The sequence below is a fragment of the Nelumbo lutea genome, chromosome 1 (assembly GCF_056320005.1).
Source record: "Nelumbo lutea isolate HS-2025 chromosome 1, American lotus-T2T, whole genome shotgun sequence".
NCBI lineage: Eukaryota > Viridiplantae > Streptophyta > Magnoliopsida > Proteales > Nelumbonaceae > Nelumbo > Nelumbo lutea.
In genome coordinates this window covers 117,196,947-117,198,664 of record NC_142684.1, presented here as the reverse complement: position 1 = coordinate 117,198,664, position 1,718 = coordinate 117,196,947, and the positions used below count along the sequence as shown (strand labels likewise).

General features: G+C 42.6%; 1 protein-coding gene across 1 annotated transcript; it reads right to left on the bottom strand.

Moving 5' to 3' along the window:
• Nucleotides 1-497: 497 nt before the first annotated feature.
• Nucleotides 498-1,369, bottom strand: LOC148877008 (anti-muellerian hormone type-2 receptor). Its single transcript, XM_088980146.1, has one exon. The coding sequence runs from the start codon at nucleotides 1,203-1,205 to the stop codon at nucleotides 702-704; it is 504 nt and encodes a 167-aa protein (XP_088836272.1). The 5' UTR covers nucleotides 1,206-1,369; the 3' UTR covers nucleotides 498-701.
• Between the last annotated feature and the right edge of the window lie 349 nt (nucleotides 1,370-1,718).

The following is a 1,718-nucleotide window of genomic DNA, read 5'->3' as shown; positions in this document are numbered from 1 at the left end:
CATTTTTAATCTCCCAATTAATCTATAAATAATTATTTAAAATTGTTTCCTTTTTCCTTCCCATTCTGCTAGTGTTTGAATTAAAACATATTCTTGTTTATGGGTTTTTTACCAAATATAACTTGTAGGTTTTTCGTATTTGGGCAATATTGCAAAGCAAGAAGCCGCTGCGTGAAAGCCTTAGAGAGAGAGAGAGAGAGAGAATCAACTACCTCGTCATTTAAGCATCTACTACACCGTAAAAAATGAGCTTAAATTCTAACGCAAGTCTCACAATCACAGAATTAACAGAAGTCTGACTCTTGTTCTGTAATTGAGGTGCAGCTCGCTTCACAACCATTGGAAACCCATCAAGTATTGATTGAAATCATTTTATAGCTCTGCCCTATACAAGCGTTAAATTCCACTCCACTTTCTCCTGAAAATCTAGCGATTCCCAAACTAATTTGATACTGACTGAACTACACTAAACCCCAAAAGTTGATTTGGCAAGACGATTTTGTATTCAATCACAAGCTTGTTTATTCGCATAATCACTCAATCAATCTGCACTCAGGAATCTCCGGCTCTACTCTACCTCTACCATATTCACTATTCTTAACAAACAGAGAGATAATATACAATTATACATTGTTCGAATCGATTGGCTGCTTAAAGGGGAAAAAGAAGAGAATCACCAGTAGGAGAATCGCAGTTTGAACTCAGCCATAGCACTGGTCTCCAGGCAGCGGCCCCGGGATAAAACCCTTGTCCAAGAATTGCAGTCCAAACACAACCAAGATGCCCAGCAACGCCAAGTACGATAGGCCTTCCACAGCTCCCAACAATCCGTAAGGCCCGTTGGGGAGGCCTGAGCCAGTTCTGGCCTTGGTGTACAGAGACCAAGCAACAATACCCACCACAACTAGGTAGCTTATACCTTCAAATGCACCTATGAAACCCCCAGGACCCGGCGGGAGGCCGCACCCCGACGTCTTGAGTGTGTAAAGAGACCAGCCGATCACCGGAGCTGACACCAATCCACCCACTATGGCGGCTTTCTCTATAATACCATCGCCACTGCCACTGCTTTCTTCTGCCATGGCCACCACCTTAAGCGAGGCACGCCGCCCGGTTCTCCTACATGCAAGGTTGCAACTTTGACGCCGCAGTGGTGGCGGAACAACCGCTGCCGGTGACAACAGCAGCACCCTTGAAGCTTCCATCTATGGGAGGCGAATGTGGGGAGTGGGGATTGAATTGTTTTCTTCTAAAATTTGCTCACTAGGTTTGTGAGGCATGGAGGTATTTTCTTAACCAGTCTTATCCGGTTCTTGTGGTGTAGATAACTGACGAGCTTTTACACTTCCGAAGACCTCCTTCCTTCCCTCAACCCATAGATTTTTTAAGCAAACAATCACAAATGGCTTGACCAAACTGTAGGGGTGTCAATTGGACCAGATTTGGTCCAATTCCATCCCCATATATAATGGATCAGGTCCAATCTACCAGACCAATTCAATGTTTGAACTGTTTAATCTGTTCAAATTGGTTTTAATTTACATTGGTTCCAACAAAAACCTGCTCCAATTGACACCTATTTTCTTATCTTCTATGTCAATCAGATACTGGTTCAATCTGTCCCAATTTAATATAAATTTATAAAGGATGGACTATATCCAATTCAATCTAATAAATACTTTGGACCACCGAGTCTCACCTGGTCCAATTCAATATAT

Excerpts from the sequence above, each read along its gene's own strand:
- LOC148877008 (XM_088980146.1), bottom strand. The coding sequence starts at position 1,205 with ATGGAAGCTTCAAGGGTGCTGCTGTTGTCACCGGCAGCGGTTGTTCCG.